General features: G+C 40.6%; 1 protein-coding gene across 4 annotated transcripts in view; it reads left to right on the forward strand.

The window, feature by feature from the left end:
- Nucleotides 1-21,854, forward strand: part of ptpn12 (protein tyrosine phosphatase non-receptor type 12) — a 62,654-nt gene that overhangs the window by 17,619 nt on the left and 23,181 nt on the right. For all 4 annotated transcript variants that reach the window (XM_069192427.1, XM_006633470.3, XM_069192428.1 and 1 more), the window contains exons 2-8: nt 16,105-16,213; nt 16,697-16,773; nt 18,293-18,388; nt 18,898-18,936; nt 19,477-19,548; nt 21,187-21,246; nt 21,376-21,518. In XM_069192427.1, coding sequence (XP_069048528.1) covers nt 16,105-16,213; nt 16,697-16,773; nt 18,293-18,388; nt 18,898-18,936; nt 19,477-19,548; nt 21,187-21,246; nt 21,376-21,518 — 596 coding nt within the window. The remainder of the gene's footprint in view (nt 1-16,104; nt 16,214-16,696; nt 16,774-18,292; nt 18,389-18,897; nt 18,937-19,476; nt 19,549-21,186; nt 21,247-21,375; nt 21,519-21,854) is intronic.

Genomic DNA, 21,854 nt, shown 5'->3' on the forward strand with positions numbered 1-21,854 from the left:
TCAAAATGTAAAAAAATGTTTGTTTTGACTAAGTAACCACTTTCTATTAAGATGGAGATACACCACAGGGTAAAACAAACAAGCCATTACAGGTTGTTCATATTATCATCTAGTATACAGCTGGGAGGTGCCTTTTTTGTGTTTTTAAATGAAAAAAAAATTATGGAAACGATTACTCAATAAACTGAAGTTGTATTTAATTGTTCTCACAGCACCTTCTAAAATTAATGTTTCCACTTTATTTCTGGTAGCAGGTGTGTAGATGTCTTGAGATGGAATGGGAAAAACGTTTCGGCGCCATTGACAAACGCACACAGAGGCGTGCGTCGCTGGAGTAAGGCTCAGGCTATTCAGCGCTTGCAGTGTTTCGTAGGCGCCTGTTGTGCGTTAGCCTCTCCTGGTTCACTCCCATCTCTGCGGTCGACACTGGCTTCCTGCAGAGCGCGGGACTCTGCATCCTGCTCCGTTTGTTGGGCTTGACGGCAAGTTTTTTCTGTCTGAGTTGAGAAGAGCGTAAAAACATGAATAACTGTAAAATGAGAGTTACGTAATTATTTGGTCCATCATATAATACCAATATTGCATCACAATGGCCGCGACACCCGATTGCTACTACTTTCCTTAAGTGGTCACCACTCCTGGCTCAAGAGCTTGACCTGTGGATGAGGTCGTTCATAAACATTGATAAGGTCTCGCATCCTGTGACTTCATAGATGGGACGCGATGGAAAACTGTTCAAGTGAGAAGCACAAAACTCTGTTATCTCGGCAATCCTTTGTACCTCCCCAAAAAAATCTAGCCTGGAATGTCATTTCATCTGCCATTGGTGCACAGTGAGTGTTTATTTTATTACTGCCCGGAGGTTTATTAAATACATTTCCTTAATTGTGTACTTGTTGAATGTTTGTTTATACAGTTTCTCAGCATTCGTGTTATGGCGTTGACAGGAAGCAAATGGCAAAGAGGCTGAAGAGGTCATGTTATTTCAGCAACAGGCCGAGGAACAAGTTACACGTAGGAGATGAGAGAAGTGTAAAGTTTCAGCCACAAGGAAAAAAGGCTACGCAAGTGTCGTTTCTGAGCCGGCGTAGACTCGATTTCGGCCAGGGCTCTCCGCTTCCCGCACACACAGAATCCTGTGGCATGCTGGGTACCTGCCAGCCTGCAGTGACGCTGGTGAGAGATGGACCAAGATACAGGCTCGCTGGACGTTTGACTCTGTCCCTAAGCCGGTGGTGAGAGTTGTAGTCAGGGATCCAAGCGTTATAAAAACTGGCCGTTCCAACTTGTGTGGCTCTATAGTAACTGGCAGATCCTTGAAGAAAAGTCCCACTGCACTTTTACACCACCCTGCCTGTCCACAGTCCACTGTTTGGTCAGGTACTTCGGTGAGAGGGTTTTGCAGTGACTGCTTGAGGGTGGCCTGGGGAGAGTGCTGTCAATTCAAGGGCACATTTTGTTGACTACTGTCTTTCTGGTAATGAAATGGGCCTTGTTTTTAACAATTGCGTTCTCCCAGAAGAAGCAGCTAAATCTGAGGTGTTCCATTCTCTTCCTAAATTGAATCGCTTATCTAATCTAAAACCATGCCATGTCAGTACCAGGGTGCCTGGAGGGAATTGTGTGACTCTTGTAGTTGGGCTACATATTTATAAGTATCATAATACTACAGCCAGCCAGCTCATTTCAGGCTCTTGTCATCTCTCTGACGCTCTTGTCTGGGTGAAATTTGGCATGTTTCAAAGAGGACCAGGGTGGAAGTTGTTATAACTGATCTGTGGAGCTTGAGAAATGAAGATTCTACCTCCTGTGCTATATTAAAATGAGTTTCAATATGGAGGGAACAAATGTTTCTCGTTTTGCTTCTGGATTTAGTAATTCAGAAGCTGAGAAAAGAAGCAAAGAACAACTTACGAGTTTTGACAAGAAAATTTGAATGTGTTCTCTTTTCTTTATACAAAAGAAACACCAGAAGGCAGAAATCCATTAGTGCCCAGACCGAAACACAGCAATTAAATATTGTTCCAAGTTAGTTAATGCAGCTGCCATATATATAATGGTTTGCAGCTTTCTAGTTGAGAGGAACTGCATTTGGCTAGTGCCGTCTTATAATTGGATGTTTCCATACTGCTGCTGCTCGGGAGTCGGGAGTTTGATTAAGATGTCCTTGGAGTCACGGCAACGTTAACAGGTAAATGTGGGTTAATGTGATGGGCTGATTGTTGGCGAGACTTTTAGTCGGAGTAAAAAAAATCAATTAAATAGTTTTAAGTAATACATCATTGTGAATAAAATGCAAGTGCACTTGTACTGTACATTGGTATTTGTTTGTCTTGTTTTAGTTTGACTTTGTATGTACGTGTTGCACTAAGTTTTCTTACCAGAGAGAGCGAACACAACGCCCAGTTCAATGCTTGACCTCGGCTGCAGGCGGCTTTTGGAGAAACTTCATGGAAGTCAACTAATACAGAATTTGTAATTATCAGTTAATACCCCTAGATCTTTATCTAGGAAAAGGATGAACATTTTTTTAAATCAAGCCTGATGTAATTCTTGTGGGATTCATTCATAATGGTAGTAAAAATCATTTTTCAGCAGCAACTACTAAATCCATTCTGTCTGGTCTTCTGCAGCTGTTACATTTCGTACTTTTTTCATTTTTAACAGTTTATGTAATGACCAATAGTCTCAGTGGGTCTCCTTAAGTAAATTCTGGACCTCGATCAATTTTGCTAACTGCCATTTTTCCAGTTGAAATACTGAACAGATACTGCGTTATTTTCACTGACAAATGAGTGCTTCTGTCTGTAGCAACTCTGCCGTGAGCTGTGTCATTTTCGTCACAAGGTGTCAAAACGGCAGCAGAGCAGTGTAGAAGTATAGAGGGAACAGTCGCCTCTGTCTGGGGTTGAACACTTAACATTTTGTGCCACCTCAGAATCGGGGGATGTCTTCCTCAAGAAGACAGATGTGCAATTCATTGACCTGAAGTTGTTGTAATGCCCAACTGTGAAATACACACATATTCCCTGCTGCAGTAACAGCATCCTCTGATCTGCTACCTGGTTTTACAAAATAAGCGGTCGATTTTGCTGATGAGCTCTCTCCTTGAACTGTTTCCTGAGCTTGTCTGAGTCCATGCGAGTCTGTAGATCAATCACCTTGTGGTTTGCCACCGAAACGTAAGTATCGGATCTACATACCTAGCACTCAGCTTCCCATTCGTCTTTACCACATTGAAAACATGGGAATTTTGTCTTTAGTTCTGCGGTGAATTTGCACTTTCGTTTTTGGCTTTTATAAAAACATTTTCAATAAAGCAAAATAAAATGGCAAAGATCTCTTGAAGAAATGCTGCTGAAGACTGAACTGGGCAGCGAACTGACCAGTCCGCATATCTATTACCATCACAGTCTTTACTGGTGGGAATGCTGCTCCTGACACCCACAATGTTTTGGGTAAAGTAGTGTTTTCTAGTCTCAGGCCTAACTTAATTCCCATTTCGTTTCCTGTTGTGATCCTGTGTTTGTTTTTTCCATTGCTGTTTGTGAAAAAGCCCCTTGGGTTCATCCTGTCAGTGTTCCTTAATATCTTATACATGTGGATCAAATCTCCTCTCGTTCTCTTTTGTTGTAGAGTGAAGAGATTTAATTCCTCTAGCTTTTCTGGCAAAATGAAATTTCCTAGCATTTTAAAACTACCTTTCTGATCTCGGACTGTAAACCGCTTGGGCTTATTTCTGCATTTGGAGATTTAGGTTGGACACTTATTGTTGGTCCCCTGGAATTTGTGTTGTCCTCTTAAACCTGTATACATTTGGTCTGTACCCTCTTGCTTCTGTTATTTAGCTTGCAGAACACTTATGATAAACCAGTCTTTTTGAAACAGTGTCCCAATTAATTCAGATTTTATGGTGGTATGTTTACCAAGACTAAATGCAATATTCTAAGATCATACTAGTTTGTTGAAATCCTCAGGGCATAATTCTCCTGGATTTACATTCCACGGTTTTTGCAATATACTCAAAATTCTATAGTTCTTCACTAGTCATTGGTTGCCACTGATAGCACAGAGCCGGCTGCTGAACGAGCTGATATCACTCTGATTATACACCTTGATTTTATTTTCTAAAGTTGCTCACTCTGAATCACTTGCTATCAACGATGACACACTGCCTCAGTAGAGGCAATGGGAGTCTGTTTGCCTTGCACAAATACACCAGTCTGCAGTGAGAACTTGGGTGGGTCCCAGATATTTCATATTGCTTTGTCAAATGACTTACGCTACAGATCTCTCTAAAAACAACTCCGGCCTGTGTATCCTGTCAGAAAGCATTGAGAGTTTCCTTTTTTGTAGCGCGAGTTGTAATCAAAAATGGCATTTTGCAGCGTTCAACGTGTTTTTTTTTGTTGAAAATGTTTTCCCTTCACCTCAGTGTAACTGTTGAGGGGGCTGGAGTGCTTGCTGAGAAAGGCAGTGTGGTTGAACGAGTAGTCTTGTGCTGTGGTCTGTGAGTAGGCGGTGGGACGGGCAGGACTCTGTCAACGGGGAGAGAGGAGCTGGGCGAGAGGAGAGCTGCGGTATCTGGAATGCACCCATCGCTGTTTCAAAGAGTAGTAGTTGACTTAAAATACAGGACACGCACCAACTCCGTTTCGGAGAAGAATCTTTGGCATGATGAGCGCTACAAGCAGATGAGTCCCTGCTTTTAGGCCTGACGCGACCGAAAAGGCCTCAGCCATTTCCCTTGTGTCAAGATGCATTTCCGTATCAGCTGCAGCAGCAGAACAAACAGGCCAGTAGTACAAGCAGCCTTCAAGGGTGGTTGTTGGTATTAGATAAGGATCCAGTGCTGTTATCGATTCAAAATGAGGTCTTTGATCTGTATTCTCTGGGATGGTGCTCGTAATTACAGATATCCGCTTTCACTGCGCCTCTCCCGCTGTCTGTCAGGCTCAGGACAGCGTGGCTCATCATGCCATTTCTTCATCCAGCTTCCACTCCTCAGTCCGCTCAGCGGGGCCTCCGCTTCGCAGTGCGCCAAGGCGTTAGGAACGAGTGGGCCACGTGAAGGTGCTTTTCCTGAGGGGTGTTTTTAATTTATTCACAGCAAAGAGAGACGGCAAAAGAGGGGGGGGATGTTGTAGTTCAGCTCCTCCTCGAGAGACTAGGAGACTTAGAAAAAGAAGGAAAGGTGTTCCTAGGTTTGTGAGAAAATGCATTTTGTTTTGTTTTTTCCCTACTATGGCTTCGACTTGCAAGGCTGAGCTTCCATGTTCTCCGTTTGTTTTTTTTCCCCCCCACTGTTGAGTCATTTAATTTTTTTTTTAATGAAAAGCCAAATTATCTTGGAATTCCGCAGTGAAGACCAGCATGTTCATCGGAATTCACTTACGGGATTTCTTATGGGCTAGGCTCGTCCCCAAGGTGAAGGGGGTGTGCTCTCCGGAGGCTGGGGGTGAGTGATGTGGTCATTCCAGCAGCCGTCTCGCCAGTGAACTGCTCCAACAGGAGTCTGTAGGCCTTGCTCAGCCCGGACAGTCTAATTTTCCTACACAAATGTTGCGGTTGAATAAACCGTATAACACGAACCAGAGGGCACAAGTACAGTAGGAGGCATAAAGACTGGGAACGGGAGCCATTTCTTTACCCACAGGGTAGTGGCAGTCTGAAACAAATTATCCAGCCATATTGTTGAGACTGTTACCCTGAATGGTTTCAAGAATCAGCCTGATGGGGCCAATTAACTACTAACTACAAAGTGGGCCAAATGACTACCCTTTGGGTAAAGACAGATAATTAACAAAAGAACATTCCATTTGTCGAAAAATATTTCACAGCTTCCACCTTCTAAAAAGATTCATATTATGCAACATTTTTATTTATGGAATCTTCACTGCACAACAGGAGGTTCCTAGAGTCCGTGTTTGCTTATCAATATTTTGAATATACTGAAGATATTTTTATATAACCATGTAAATACTCTAACAACTAACACAGAAGTAATTATTTTACTATTCACGTGGATGAGTAATAAATGAGATGTTAACCTTTAATCCCTCTAGAATGTGTAAACCATGAGTAATGAGAATGTGCTGTTAAAGCTCTTACTCATAAATTTGCGCTTATCTCTACTCTTAATCGGAAAACTCATGAGACACCGGGCCACCCCAGCTTGTAAGACTGTAGCTGTGAGAGCCATGTTGAGCTGACTGGCTGAGGTTCTGCCCTGACTCGTCTCCAGTTTGGTTCAGCATCTTGAACCGTCTGATCCGCGTGCCACTGAGCCCCCCTGCCACTGTGTGCCAAGCCTAACCACAGCCTTCAGCAGCACGTCGGCAGGCTGGAGAGACGCCGACAAGACACCCTCCTCTCCCGTGGGTTTTCAACCATTTTTAAACATGGTGGTGAGATGGGGGGGAGGCGGCAGGCGGTACGTCCCATCACTAGAAATGATTTTTTCCCTCTGTTCTCCCTCAACTCATTTGTTCTTTAGTAATTTGAGTGAAAAGAAATTTTAGTTTAAAAAAAAAAAACCCCCGTCAGTTTAGGCTTGTTGTACTGCTTGTTAGTGGTGACATCGCTTCTTTCCAGTTCTCAAAGAAACAACATTTTTGCTCTTGAAAAGTTTTCAGATGTGGTTCATTATAAAGTTGGGTGACAGGCTTTTATCTCCTGCTTTGTTCTCTCGTGGCGTCGGCAGGCAGTTGGGTTGAAGTCAACAGTGAATGTATGTTTGCAGAGCTACTGTGCTGACCTGTTTCTGCTGCCCTTGACACATGTCTGTTGCTCCTCTGAAAACTGGTCCAGCTATCGCTGCCACTTAATGCTTGTCCTGTAATCCTTGCTCAGTTTCCATGGAAACCCCTTCCAGACAACCGTTAGGGAGAATGAAGTGAGAGGCCAGTAAACAGAAGAGAAGCAGAAGCAAAACTTGACTTATTTTGTGCATTTAAAAAGAAATAGGTGCTTATTTATGTTATTTAATGTGAGGGAAGATGTGCGAAAGGGTAAGGTAGTTGACAAAATTACCTACTAGTGCAAGATTCCCTCAGAAGGCTGGTTTTGGATGATCTTGTCCCAAGATGAGCTCCGGTTAAAGTAATATAAAAAATCAGCATTAAAGAGCAAAAAAAAAACATGCATTGTTTCAGTAAGGTGAGTATTGAAAATGGGGTTCAACAATCCTATCAACACGTAAACGTAAGAAAACAAGCCCGGATGATGTAACTGAAGTGAAAGATTCAGGCTACGGTTCTTAGTATTAGGAAGCTGGCCTGTTAACAAGGTGCTACGTCTATTGAAAGGTTTTAAAGTCTTCTGGAGGGGGAAGAGGTCCCCAAAACTGGTGCCAGTAAGCTCCAGATCGGGGTGAAATGTAAACTCCTGCCCTATGAATTTCAGTAACAAGGTATGAGATATGAAAAATGTGAAATAGGTCTATTTTTGTCTGGTTTATGATGGTTTGGGGGTTGTACGTTATATTGTATTACTGAGGGGATGTAGATGTCAAAGATAGGCTTTGTGCAGAACAGTGCTGTCACAGCTAAATTGGGCAATCTGTTACAAAAGCAAGGCAGAACATTTCTTGGTAGTATTTTCCATGTCGAGCTGTTATAATAGATTTGGGAGACTTATTGGAAAAATGTGGTAGATATGGGTTTTATATGATTTTACAGCTGATATTTATAATGATGTGAATGTCTGAAATATACAGAGTGTACATTTACTTTCTGTGATGAGTAAACTGTTCTTGCAGAGACGCTGCATCACAATGGCAATCACACCTTTATTGTGTAAGGTTTTATTGAAGCAAAAATCCCATTCTCTCTCGCATGCGGTGCACATCAAATTTAAAAATACGCTGTGTTTTTAGCACTTGGGTTTTATTTGGAGAGTCAATTTAACAGTGGTAAATAACAGTGAGTGGAACAACTTACGTTTCAGATTAATGAACGTCACAAAAATACACTTTGCTGGAACCAGCTGAAAAGTCATTACTTGCTTCCATTTTAAAAGATTTGATGCACAAGATCAGGGCATCAAAAAAGTGTCCATCTTATTTAGAAAGGAAAGAGGATGACTCAAATGATTTGTATTGATTGCTTGAAAATATTAATAATACTGATGCTGCCTCCTGCCACACAAGACTTTCATTAAGCAGGCAAATTACACGATAAATAATGTGTCAATATAGGCTGAAAATATGTTTAAAGGTCTTGTTTCTATACAAATTAGCAAACATTAGGGAATTCAAGTCAGTTTCCCTGATTTCTTTTAGTTCCTAGTGTGTGCGTTTGGTTTCCTTTTTAATCTTGTGGAGCACTGATTTAGGAAAGATGAAGATTTCAAGGTTTCACCCCACAGAGCCAGACATGTACAGGTATAGGAGGATACAAGAAGTGACAATCCAGTTCAGTGAAGATTTGAAATGAGTTTTAATTTGTTACAAAAAGGCTGTTTTTTCTACATACAAAGTACATCTTCTTGTAATGCTCTGCCTTAAACCTTTTACAAGGAGTTTTTATAATCTGAGTACAGCCCCTATCACTGTCTAGCATTACCATGAATGGGTGTTTAGTACATTGCAGTGTATTAGAACAGTGTATTAGCACAGATTTCCACACATGGCACAATAGTTATTTTTTACCACGGTTGTTGCCGCTTTTTAGTTTAAAAAAGTCACCAACAAGAGGTTTGTCTCTGCAAAAGGCACATTTAGAATGATTTTTTTCCAAACAACAGATCATATCAAATTTTACATAAGATGGGAGGTCCATCCAAGCAATATCATTAATTTAGAACCACCAATGACTGAACACTACTTGGCAAAAACACTTGTCTCATATAACACAAATGACATCCAAATATACAGGCTTATGACATCAATTAAGAGCAATGGCAGAGGTTTTCCTCTCTTTACCCGAGTGTAAGTCTTCTCAGGGGTGCACCAGTAAATTACTAAAAGTTACACAAGCATCTTGCAATTATTCTTTTTTTTACTGCAAAGACCTGCTAGACCCTGGCTTCTTTCGAGACGCAGGTGGCTGCTCCTTCCTGGCTTTCCTGTTATTCGTCATCTCCAGGCCCACAGAACAAAGCAAGTCCATTCAACAATGAGCCATGCGTCAGAAAACCAAGGAAGTAGCAGCCTGCTCCGGGCGCAGTTCCATGACAAGAGGGCAGGTTCCCTCATACCTCCCTGTGTTGCCCATGAGGAGGCAGCACTGGAGCTTTCAAACTCCTGGGAAGGGGAGCAAAGTTCTGCGATTTGTCCTTGTCACTCTTCCAGTGATTGTCGACGTTTGCAGGCCTTTTTGGTGTTTAACCATCTAGCAAATGTCCCAAGTGCTCCCATTTTCTTTCTCCTTAACCACAAATGTGAACTCTGTGTAGTGATGGCAAATGTGGGCGAATTGGAAGCTTATCCTTTTGTTTCGTAAACAATTTTCAGCTTGCGCCGTTCTTCCGCATGTTTAAATCCAGGGCCGCCAAGTCAAAAGCAAGCCACTCATTGAAACGTCTAGACGAGGGCGGTTAAACCAAAAGGCCTGCAGGCTGGGTCGGGGTTGCCGGGTGGGTTTTGTTGGCCCATATGGGATTCGGTCTGTGCATTCTTCATGTCTGCATAGCCCACACACGAAGAAGACACACTTGGTGATGTTACTGTAGCATTCTGCACCGCAAACATAGTCCCCGAGTCCCTCTTTTCAATGGCAGAGCCGCTGTTTGATCGTGTCACAGATCTCATTTGACAGGGGCATGTCTTTGCAGTTGTGAAAAACAAAAAAAGATATCTTGAGACCTGTGTGCACATTTCCTCTAACCTCCTCCTCAAACTTTTGTCGCAAGCTCGGTGACTGATTCATCATGAGTCTCACTTGAGATGTACGTAGTGGATTTTCGTGATCTTAGAAGATTTTTGAACAGTAATAAAGGCTTGTGATTATGGAAGAAAAAAAAATGTTCAGTGTTTCAAGGGTAGTGGAGACTTTGATATTTCATCGCAGAAGTGAATGGAAAGCCCATGTGCTTGATTTCTCCAACAGGTGCTGGGCGTTAGTCTTATCAGCCCCTCAGGCAGAGTTTACAGGTTATGCGGATCACTAACCTCGTATCCTGTAAAAGTCTCTTTCAATCCTGCAATTACCACCTGATATACACCCATCCCCCAGTTTAGTAAAGTGGGTGATCTGTACTTCAAAAACTGTTTGAAATGTGAAATTACCTATAACAAATAAGATAAAAAAAAACAACTTCCCATAAAACTTTACTTGTAAAAAGATTTAGTCATTCCTCAGGTCTTGAAAAACACATTTTATAACAGTCGTTGCCTTAAGAGTTCTGAATTGTCTAAATAACGACTGTAGAATTTTGTGATAATTATGCCATTTAATTTAGCGCAGTAGGTAAGTTGAAATATTTTTGTGAATTGAAGATATGTCCAGCTCAACTTCAAAGCACTGCAGGTGGCTTTCGACAACTTTTTAATCCTTTCTATCACTTCACTTTTTACAGTTAAAGAAATGTTTTCCTTATTTTCTTTCTTTTGGAACACTTCAAACACTGGCAACACATTTTTATGGCACGTTAAAAATAAGGAGGATGTTCAGCAATAAATATTGCTAAGTAAGCAAGATCACAAGGGAACCTGCTAAAAAAGGAAGTGCCTTTTTTGTGTACAGAAAATGACTTGGTACAGCGAAAAATGGCTATTAGAATTTATGATTTGTTATAGCAGAAACTCCTATAAAACAAGCATTTGTATAGTGAGTGATGGGTATATTGTTGCTTATGTATTATCACCAGTTATTGAACATGATTATCCTATCTTTTTCAGCAGAACATTGGTTTGTGTAGTGTACAATAATCATAACTGTGATGCTTCAAATTACAATTAATAACAATAGAAAGCATCCCATACTCAGAGGGTAATGTGTAAATTCTGCTAATCTGACAAAACTGCTAGCTTCATTCAAAGGGAAATGTGTTGTGAAATAAATGCCAGAAATACACAACACTCCAAATAAATAAACTGTGCAGTTGTTGTGCCTGATATTTTGGTGGCTATACAGTCTATTCAATGTGCCCTACCATGAGTTTGACACCCCTGATCTACATGCTCCATGGCAAGTGTGTGGTGGTCCTTTTTTCCTTCCTCCTTTTCCTATCTTTCTCTCTATGTCAGGCCTGTAGTCCCCCTGCACTGCTCTCACCTTTGGTTAAGGGAAGATGCGACTTCCTGAGTTGTTTGCACGGTCTTGAGCGTTTTGTGTGTGGGGCGCTGGACAGGTTGCCATTGATCCCTGTGAGCGCAGCTCTGTACTGACTTGAAACTCCTGCCCAGATCCTCACACTTGGACCAGCCCACAGGTTTGTCTGTTGTACTCAACCATGAGCCTATCATTCTGCTTGTCTGAGTGACACTCGCCAATGTCCATGAAGGTGCTCTGAGCAAAATCTTGGTTTGTCCTTAAACTAGACTTGGCTCGGCTGGTGCCAAGTCCCAAAGAGGTTGCTTGGTGTTATTGGTTATCTTTATAATGCGTGTGCATGTGTGTGTGTATATGTGCATATATATTGATGTACAGTAGATGGTGTATATGAATTGATCTTAAATTCGGTTTTCAGCAGTTTTCTTCTTACTACTAAACTTACTACTCGCAGTTTGTCCAAACACGCTTTTGCTGTGCGAGTTGGAGGGTAGTGTGAAGCTTCAGAGATCCTTGAGAACATGCCGTTCTCTGCGCGATAGAGCTGTCGTACTAGTGGTACAGTAAATTGTTTCAAGGATTGGATATCCGCAAACTTAATTTCCCTCTGTTGATAAGAGTTTTGTTGTCAAAGAAGTTGTAGAGTATTGTATTGTTTCAGAAATTCAGAAATTGTTTTCTTCCAATTGAGCAGGGAGCAAATCTGCTTTACAAGTACTGTAATAAATTATTTCCTGTTAGAAATTACATAACCACTCTGGTTGGTTGCTGTTTGATTATATTTTTTTTAAATTTTGTTACAGTATGTAAAGAATTAAGTGAGATAGTGCACTGGTGTGGTGATTACCATAGCAATGGAGTGTTTAGCATAGCAAACAGCTGGTTGAAAACAAATGCAGAATGTGACCAAGTGACCCAGAAAAACACAAAATAATCCACCTGAACAAATTGTGTGTATGAAAAACAGGATTAAGTAGCTGAAGGAAGCTGAGTGCAGAGATTCTAATACCATATTTTGATGGATTTACATCCAGTCCCTTTAAAAATGCAACTTCTTTCACCTGTGTGTATATTTAATTTGCTTTTTACTTTGTACATTTGATCTAAAATTAAATAAGTTTCATTGAAAATGTTTGACAGTAGACAAAGTATGGGAGAAATGTATAACTTTCTCAAGAATTCTGCTGAAAATCTTTGTTAAAATATCTCCTTTTAAGTTAAAATGGTTTTAGGGCACTGTTTAGACACTTTTGCTCATCCTTTCTCTCAGGAATAATTTTTTCCACTTTTTGCTGATGCAACTTTTCGGTTTTAAAAAATGTCCAAAACAGAGACTCATTTAGAGATTTCTTTCCTATAGAAGGAAGTACATCTAGGTTATATTTTGTTCTTGCTGAAAACCCGACAGCGTGGTGCAATGTGTGAATAGTCTCGGTTCACGTCTGTGAGTAGCTGCATTTTGTTTTGCATTTTAAAGACATTAAACTACTGACGGTCTCCAATAATGAGAAATGTATCAAGCTGTACAGCAGAGCTCCATATTCCAAAAAATGGTAGCTGGCTGTCTGTATTTCTAAAATCAGATGGGCAGTGCTTTCTCAGCACTTTCATCTTGGAGAAATAAGAAACCTCCTGCTGTAGGTCTAGCATTCCTGACGGGCTAATGGCATTTCTTCTCTGTTACCCACCACGACTGATCAGTAGGAAGTGCTAGTTTTGTTTTTCTTGATCCCCAGTGTTCATGAAAAGATTGTGAATTTGAAGCCCAGTAAGCAAGCTCTTGCAGGCGTTCTCTTGTTATGGCGCCTCTGAATACTGTGGTATTGCAATTTGCTGATGAACAGCTTTGATTTCTCTCTGCCCTTCCACAGTTACGCAAAACTCTCTGCAAAGGACAAAATATTATAGATAGTATTGACAGGAACTTCTGTCCTAAAACCTCTATACAGCCCTTACCACACAGACAGTCTCTGAAACACATTCATTTCCTGTGTCACACACCCTCCCCTCCACAGTGGGAGACCGAGTTGAGTCGGAGCGGGTTTGCACACTGGTGGCCTGATTCAGTTGTCTGTTTCTCGTGCATTCTGAAATGCCTCTTACGAGCTCTTCCAACTTTTTTTTTTATAAGAGGAGCACTAAAAAGAAATGGTGTTAGTGGACCATGAGTAAGTACAGACAAAAAGAATCCATCTGCTGAGACATTAACATCCTCTCAGAAGCCTGGAGGCTGAGACCATTTCCAGTTCAGGGAAGAAACCCAACCAGGAACCCCAGACAGGCCATTTCTGCTGGGCTTTTTTGCAAACCCTGTTTAACTGCAAGAGTCAGGGAAAAAATGCCTACTTGCTTGAACTTTGGTGAACAGAGAAACATACAGAACAGTAAAACATACAGAACTTACTAATAATTGAATCATCTGTTATTTTGTCATTTTTTGTAAGCTGGGCAGCGCTGTATATAAGATTGAATGTGGTGAAGACTTCCACCACCAGTCTGTGATACTGTATGTGCATTAGGCTGTTTTTTTCCCCCGTGGCTATAGAAATGAAAGAGTCTAGATGGAAGCAGGAGACTCGAATCTCAACGCGCATTAGAATCTTTAACACATTCTCTCCTTTGAGTTCTCTCTTTCTCTAATCCGTTTCAAGAGAGCTGCAGAGTGATGTCCTTTAGAAATACTGCGAATGAAACGATGACAAAAAGCTCGGAGCAGGAACCTGGGGGATTAAGCTTGCTCCTCAGGAGGTGTACAGCAGCAGTGCGAGTCTGTGGGACGCGCTGTGCGTATTGAGGCATGATTTCAGCTCCTCAGTGCTGGCCAGGACAGCCCCGGCTCCATTGAAACGCTAATACAGTTCCCTGCTCTATTCAAGGCAGAGCCCGCACTCTGCAAAGGACCCCTATTGTGCTTGATTCTTTTGGGGCTGTGTTTAAAGACCGAAATGCAGCCCATTACGGACTTGTCTGGTACCTATAAAATGTGCATTAACTCCTTCTGTGGGCCTTGGGTATTTTATTAGCTTGAGTTTTCACCTTCTCGGTGTACAAGGCTATAGTAGATCTCCATAGTGCAAACAGCGTAGGACTATGCATAGTATGAGTTATTCCCCCTTCTCGTTTCCCCACTGAGTGAAATTGGCTAGGTCAGTGTAACAAAACATGGAATCGCTCAAATTGGCTTTTTAATTGTTCGTCAGATAATGGCTTTGAACCATAGAGGCAATGAAAAGGTGCATTTGTTGGTTTTTTTTTTGCAACGTAACAGTCCTTTTCCTGTTTAAAGTGTGAGTGTTAAGCTGTGGATTGATGAGTGTGAACTCACCATTGTGATTAAACTCCTCTCAGTGCTCTGCAGGGTTAATGTACGTGCCTGAGTACAGTACTCAGTGCCTGAGTGAAATACAATTTTGTAAGTGCATCTGTCTATGCATAAAGGACTAGCCAGCCTATTTATTTTTACTGTTGCAGAAAAAAAATGTAACATTGTTTAAATCCTTTTTTTAATCCATTTAATAATTCAAGGATGTTTGATTTGGTCATGAAATGCTAAGTAAAGACATAACTGCTGGTTCCAGGAATTCCTATTTAAAGAAGGGTACGATGGTTTTTCAGTGTTCAGCTAAAGGTTTTCTGTATTTTCTATATATACATTGAGCACAGACCCTTGGCCAGAATTATATACTGTTCAGGCTGTTAAATTACTGGCAGAACAAATGAGGGTTCTTGCTATATCTTTGGATGTTTTATGAGAGCTGCTGAAGCTTATCCATAGCAGTGCTGAATGATGGTCTGTGAGTTTTGAGATTTTTAGAATTCATTGATTCAATGAAACCTTTTAGTGAAAAATCTAAAAAAACTTTAGAAAAGCAAAAAGCTCTAAAGCACAATGACATTACTATTCTTTTTCTTTAAACACTAGCTTTCCTTAAGCCAATTGGCTCTTTAAACTAGGTGTTGGAGCCCAAAATGAGCCCGTGTTCCTGGAGTCTCACAGCATGGGGGAGAGGCAGGTGTGAACCTGTGTTACTTGCTGAGGTGTGTTTACAAGCTATGCGTGTCAACATCTAGTGTTGGCGGGTGTTGTAGAATAGTGAAGTCCGTCCCCCCACGCCTGCAAAATAGCTGGTGAGGAGGGGGCTATTTTATGGATCCTTTTGCTAGAAAAGTTCAGGAATCCATGCCTTAAGATTTTAATAAAAATTAAATTATAATACTTAAAGGTCTTCAAACACCAGCTACACGATACATGTATTTCTACCTGACTGCAGTGTGGACTTCACCACAGCAGAACATTTTTGTCTTTTACATCTGCTTGGTATTTTTTTCAAAAGGAAGAGAAGAATAAATGTAGCACAGGGCTTGGAGAGCACAACGCCCACATCAGTCAGCTCTGAGAAAGGATACGGTGTGGGGCGGAAAGTGTAGAAATATTGTGAGATTGTCTTGAGGAAGAAGCTGATGAGCTCTAACATTCATAGTTCAGTACGAGCGACCAGTGTACTGTGCTTTTTTTAAAATGTTTTACTATTCCTGTATTGACATTAGTGAAAACCATTGAGAGTTGCATCCATTTCCGGTTTGTGGTGTACAGACACAAAAAAGACTAAGTTTAGTGGGGTTTTTTTACCAGCATAGCTGAAAATGGGAAGTGAATCCCACTAAAATTTGATCTTGTTCATTTAAGTAAAAAAGAAAAAATTGTGACCTTTAGCTCTGTGCTTAAAGAGCGGTTTGTTCACTCGTGATGAACGGGCTCCACCAGGGTCTGTTTTCTCTGCAGTGACTGTTCTGTTATTATTGTCTGTCATGTGTTACATCTGGTTAAATTTAAGGAAAACGCTTTATTGTGCAGTTTGGTTTTAATATTTCTTTGTTCTTAATTTCACAGAAATTGCGGAGGTTATCCACCAAATACAGAACAGAAAAAATCTATCCCACTAATGTTGGAGAAAGAGAAGAAAATGTCAAAAAGAACAGATATAAAGACATACTGCCATGTGAGTACCCCTTCCCCGGATTTAGTCCTGCTGATTTCAAATAGGAGTTTTAGATGTTCTTAAGGCCCGTGGTGGGAACTACTGAAGCATGCAGACTGCCTGACTTCGAAGAAACCTTGATGTTGAACATGCTTTAGCTTCTTCAGGTCAGGCTTTCAAGAGAGGCTGTTGGAAACGCCTGGCTTTTCATTACACTCCCAGGGCAAGTACGTTGTGTTTGAGGGTATGACTGTGGCTCAGACTTGAGCATCCTTTGAGGCTAGTTCTCTAGGCAACGGCTTCAAAAGAAACTTCAGGCCATTGCAGTTTGGGTCTTGCCAGCACTCGGACTAATGTGAAAACTGTTTCTCTGCAATAAAATTTCAATAATGCCACCTGTCTTACTGCTTCCTGTAGCCAAAAAAAAAAGATAAAGGGCTCTCTATTTCATGAGTGATCTGTTTCTGTTTAATGATTGTTTTCTTTTTTTTTTTCTCCCCACAGTTGACCACAGCAGAGTAAAAGTAACATTAAAAACCTCCACTCAGGACACGGATTACATCAATGCAAATTTTATTAAGGTGCAGTCCTATCAATGAAGCACTGTCTTTCATATTTCGTGCTGCAGTGCAGTCCCCTATCTGTTCTGTTATCTGTCCTTGTTTTGTTCGTGGAATGGGGGGCTTAGTGACTTCCACACAATGTTTTAGATTGAGTTGAGGGGGGGATAAAGTAGTGTGAGACAACATGTTGTCGTTGAGCAGGTGCCTGCTACGAAAGCATTTGTAGGCCGAATCGTGTTGGTTTTAGGCCTTGCAGTTTGAAATCAAAATCTGTAAAAAGTGAATCAAAAGACCGTTAAACCCCTCGAAGCCCTAGAGACTGGACCTCGGTAAAATGTGGTTTTCATTTTGACTCTTAGGCTTTTCTGGGATTCCTGTGAACTTAAAGTAGCTCAAAGCCTAGCGACGGTGATTTGACAGGAAGAGAGTGTGTTGCTTTCACGGGCTATTTTCATCTCTCATGCTCTAGAGTTCATGGTGGCACAGTGGTTGACATTGCTGCCTCACAGCACTAGGACCCTGGGTTCAATTCCAGACCGGGGGTGTTGTCTGCATGGAGTTTTTAGGTTCTCCCCATATTCACGTGGGTTCCCTCCAGGTGCCCCGGTTTTCTCCAACAGTCCAAAAACATAAGGGTAGATTAATTGCTTTTGGAAAAATCGGCCCTAGGTGTGAGTGTGTGCATGTGTGTGGTTGTCTGTGTGTGCCCTGCGGTGGACTGGTGTTCCATCCAGGTCTAACTTGCCTTGTGCCTACTCCTTGCCGGGATGGGCTCCGGCTCTCTGGCTCTCCTGCCACCCTGGATTGGAAGAAGGGGTTAGAAAATGGATGGATGCTTTAAAGTTGAATTTTCTTGTTTCTTTACTGCAGAATCCCAACAGGCGAGTGTTTTTTATGGTATATTTATGTGCTGTATCAAGAAAACAGACAGCTATGCTTATGCTTAGGTTTTTTTGGGATGGTGTGGTTGTTGCATTGGAGGGCAGGTTAGTTACCTCTTTTGGGATGTATGCGAATGCAGAGAGCTCCTTGGATGTCAAGTATATAGCGGATTTAACAAGCACCAGAGTCATAGTCTTCTGTCCCACTTCAAGGAACTAGGAACATGTTAATCCTCTCACTTGCATTCCTCTGTAATTGAGCAAAGGACACTTAGCATCTCCTCGATGACATCTGACCATCTAACATCTGACAGGAATGATTATTTGTTATAACTCACTTTTGCTAAAGTTGGTGTTTTATTTTTATGGATCTTTAGTATTTTTGCCAGCTCCAAAATAGAAAGTCAACAGTTAATTACTGTGAATTAAATACATGAGTATGAGTTCATGAGTGTGGTGAAATGTACTCCTTCTTTTTTAGGAAAAGGGAACATGTTTTCACTGTAGTCTGAATCACATATCAGTATAGTAGAATGAAGTGAGCTCATAAATATGTAGCAACATTGCCAGTTAAAGTTTATCTCAGAGGAGGTCAAATTATTGTTGCTGTAGCACTTGGTGCTTCCTGATCTGAAGTCTTTCCCTCTGATTTTCAGGGTATGCATGGGCCAGAGGCCTACATTGCCACCCAGGGACCGCTAGCTAACACCCTCATAGATTTCTGGAGGATGATCTGGGAATACAAAGTTGCTGTAAGTAGTCATCACTGTCAGAAACAGATGGCTAATGGTTTCAAAACTGTCAGACCAGGATTTGCTGCATTTACCGTATTCATAGTGTTTTTAATCTGATTTTGGGAAAAAAAAACTTTAAACCTGTTCATACAGGTTTTACTGTGCAGTTGTTTTCAAAATGATTGCAATAGGTGACAACATGTATCACTGCTACACATATTGAACAGTGACCTACAAGTCCTTTTGTGAAAATAGTTTAATAAACTTCGAAGTACATCAGTCATCATTAATAGTTGTGCGGTATTACAATTTGCAATATGTCTGCAAAAGCCAGTTAACTTGTCCCAGGCTCTGTTTATATATACTGTATATATTCATATCAGCAGTTTGTGTTTGTAATGTTTTCCTATTTTAAAACACTTGGTTCGGTTGGGTCTTTGTATGTAATACAACAATCAAATGGTTCAATTACCTGTGCAAAATGTCACATCTGAAGTTCATTGTTTTTTCCTGTCCACTATTTTTAGGTAATTGTTATGGCTTGTCGAGAGTTTGAGATGGGAAGGGTAAGATGGTTCAGCTTTATTGGTTCTTTCAATGTTTGTTCTTTTTGGGGTTTATTTTCATTGTGCCATTTCTCAATCAGAGGTAACTGTAGGTATCATGTGTGGTACTGATTCAGTGAGCTGGAGGTTCTTGTGTCATGAAAATATGTAACACTGTGTTTGAGGTTGGCAATATCTTTAGGTTAGAAAGTACCTTTTACATTTTCCTAAGCTTGAGAAGACAGTATACAGTATCAATGGTGTATATCCCAGACTGGAGATAACCTAAGGTTAGACATTGTCTGTAGAGGTTATCCTTAGCCATAATATATATGGGTTTCTCTCAGGTCTAATGTAAACCAGAAATACACTTAACATATTTTACTTGATTGTACTATTATTAAGTGCTTATACTTCTGAAGAAGACATAAAACATTTTTCATAACTTAGTTTGTAATCAAGCTAGACTTGTGCATCGTACCCATAAATGATAAAAATGTATTCTAAAAAGTTAAACTTTGTTCCATCAGTGTTTTATTTAAAAAATTGTTTTCTCTACAGAAAAAGTGTGAACGTTACTATCCCCTGTTTGGTGACGAGCCTTTGTCTTTTGGACCATTTAAGATCTCATGTGTAAGTGTGTTTCATCCCTTTATTTTCCATTTAGCCACCAGTTTTAGTAAAAATGTTTTCCACTTGACAAACACATGACTAGCTTCCATTTGCGAGTCCATGCTCCTAGCCTGTGACTTTCACTATAGATCCTCTGTTGAAGATGGAAGTTAATCAGCATAATGAAATTACTTCTGTCATGTCTCTTCAATAAATGTCAGGGCACCCGCCTTAAAAGACATCGCCATTTTCCTGATGGCATTTTGAATATGTTGCAGTTACGAGTGTTTAGTTTATTTTCTCTGTGTAGTTATAGTGCCAGGTGGGAGATGATGATATTGATACTGGAACTGTAAAAAAGAATGAACAACAATGATTTTTCTCTCCTCCACGCTGTACATAGCTTAGTGTCGCTGAAGCCAAAACATTGCAGCGCTTGATGTTTGAAGTGCTCCTACTTAATTGCTGCAATACTTACAAAAGAACTTGACGCAATGGAATTACTTAATGTTTATTCTTTTTAGACGATGCACCGCATTATTCTGTGGAAAATCAATAGCTGAGATTTTTTTATATAGTTATTTTATGCAAGAAGTGTTACAGCTGCATTATTGAAGGGCTTTTTTCCATTTATTATGCTCTTAAAGCCCTTTCATCAGTGGCAGATTTACAGGCAGAGGGAAGTTCAGTGCCCCTGTTAACTAAGGTGGCAGTCTGAGAGTTCAGTATCCAGTGGGTAAACGCGTTTATTAAATCAGACAATATAAAATCATTCTGCTCTGTATATTATCATAATTCGCTATCTGTTTTAGCTGTTGTAAAGACAGTTTCCTTGCAAAAGATAAATGGCTTGATTGAGCCATACTGGGGTGTCTAGACACCATGTTAAAATGATGGAATCATGTGACTTGCGTGGAAATGTGAGAGAAGCTTGATGCAAACTGAAACTTGCTAAGAAAAGTCAAGAAGTGCTAGTGCCTGCATTCATATCCCCTTTTGCTGCCTTATATGATGAATTTGTGAGGTTTTCTACTGACTAATGACAGAAAAGATTCATTCTGGATAAGCACATGACACTGAAAACATGATTAGTTTTGGTATTGGTCTTTGGTTTGACTAAACCAAAATAAATGTGAATAAAACATGTTTAATTTTTAAACCTGGCGAAGTTTGTGGAGTCTGCACGGGCATACTCAGCCATAAGCTCTCCTTTCTTTCGGTGAAATTTGGATACTACAGTGCTTTTTATTTGTAATTATTGTGGGACTGTTTACTTGAATTAATTCTGGAAAGCTGAGCCCCGAATTGATTGATCAGAATTTGTGCTGTAATTATTGATGGCAATTTTGACTGTTAACAGTCAAAATCAATGAATAGCAAAGCGGGCACGGAAGTTCTATACGTAAATCATTTTTTTACCTTCTCTTACAAGCAAAATTAGTTTCACTTTGTCCTCACCTTTCCAGATTCAGCTACCATCTTGGCTTCTATTGTGAACAGATTTCATTAACAGTGGTTTCCTATGTTGAATTAAACTTTTCCTGCCATACTGATGTGGTCTAATGTTAATAAAGAATTCAGGTTACAGGTGAACACTTTGCACTGTTTAAAGACAAAAGATTGCTATTTTCAGGACTGTCATCCCTTTGCTTGTTTTAGGAGGCAGAAGAAGCTAGAACAGATTACTACATAAGAACTCTTATAGCCGAGTTTCAGAATGTGAGTATTTCCTTTTTCTTTGTCCTCTTTAAATCTGCTGCAAATGCCTGTTTTGTGTTTGTGTTGTGACAACAGGATTTGGGGTAGGAGGCACAGGAGTTTGACTTGTTGTACTTTCTTTCTCTGAAGGAAACTCGTAGAATACACCAATTTCATTATATCAACTGGCCGGATCACGATGTCCCATCGTCATTTGACTCCATCCTAGACATGATCAGTTTTATGCGAGAGTACCAGGAGCATGAAGATGTGCCTATCTGTGTTCACTGCAGGTGAGAGTCTCTCATTCCTGTCGGGATTACTACTTTTCAGCACAAGTGCGCAAGCCTGTTGGACGCTGTCTGGCTGTTTTCTGCCACAGCTTAACTGTTTAATTCTAGAAGTCTGACTCTCAAACCTTGCCTGATCTTATAACTGTCATTTATGTGCTATCATGGCATAAAATGTCGTTGGTCCATTCTGGATAAAGACATTAAATGTAATAAGTTTTCAAACTTAAATTTGAAATGTGTAGCTCCCTAGATGTTAAGTTGACCATGTGGCTGTGTAATGAGTTTCATCAGCAAAAACAACTTTACATGTCCTGTTTGTGAAATGAAGCCTAGGCT

This window comes from Lepisosteus oculatus, chromosome 7 (genome assembly GCF_040954835.1).
Source record: "Lepisosteus oculatus isolate fLepOcu1 chromosome 7, fLepOcu1.hap2, whole genome shotgun sequence".
In the NCBI taxonomy this organism is placed as follows: domain Eukaryota; kingdom Metazoa; phylum Chordata; class Actinopteri; order Semionotiformes; family Lepisosteidae; genus Lepisosteus; species Lepisosteus oculatus.